The 654-nt window shown below is 37.0% G+C and overlaps 1 protein-coding gene across 1 annotated transcript in view; it reads left to right on the top strand.

Annotated features, from left to right (window-relative positions):
* LOC119585360 overlaps positions 1-654 on the top strand; it is a 77,683-nt gene that overhangs the window by 52,914 nt on the left and 24,115 nt on the right. The window contains 1 exon segment of the mRNA XM_037934030.1: positions 244-428. Coding sequence (XP_037789958.1) covers positions 244-428 — 185 coding nt within the window.

Below are 654 nucleotides of genomic sequence, written 5' to 3'. Positions count from 1 at the left end.
CTAATACCGGTCAGCTAGCGGGTCTTAGACGTTGCAGTAGATCGAAATACCACTGGACTATAAAGGAGAGAAAAAAATGCAGATAAGTTATTGAAAGAAAAAAAAAAGAAATACTTTATCTAAATCGTTTAGGAATTTCAAGAGTTCAGCAGAGATGGTCGATGGATTTGGTACTAATAGCCAACCGATTTTGTGAAATATATTCGAACATTATTCCAGAGAATTAAATTATGTAATTTGCAGGATAGACCATCTTGTTAATGAAAGCCTCTATGTGGGTCACTCCCGACGGTCTCCCTGTCACAGTATGTTAGATGCCATGATCAGAAGTGCTTCCCCGAGCCTCAACACAAACAAAAGAGACGAAACCTATGGCATTAGCAGTGACCATTTTAAGAAAGGCACGTGTAGTCTCTTCTGGCTGCTTAGTGGGTTATCAGTGCAATGTTATTTCATGGCTCTAGCGACACTGTTTAATGAAGCTGTTATTGAACCAATTCTAAAAATGTTATGAAATCCACAGCTGTCTCTTCTAAGTACCGTGCAATATCACTAAGCTCAACAATTAGTAAAAAAAATATTACATTATAATATCTCCTATCAAAGACAAAATCATAACATCCTGTTTCACATATGAAAGCCCATAGTAAAGGA

This window comes from Penaeus monodon, chromosome 19, assembly GCF_015228065.2.
Source record: "Penaeus monodon isolate SGIC_2016 chromosome 19, NSTDA_Pmon_1, whole genome shotgun sequence".
Classification (NCBI taxonomy): Eukaryota; Metazoa; Arthropoda; class Malacostraca; order Decapoda; family Penaeidae; genus Penaeus; species Penaeus monodon.
This window is presented reverse-complemented; position numbering and strand designations above follow the sequence as displayed.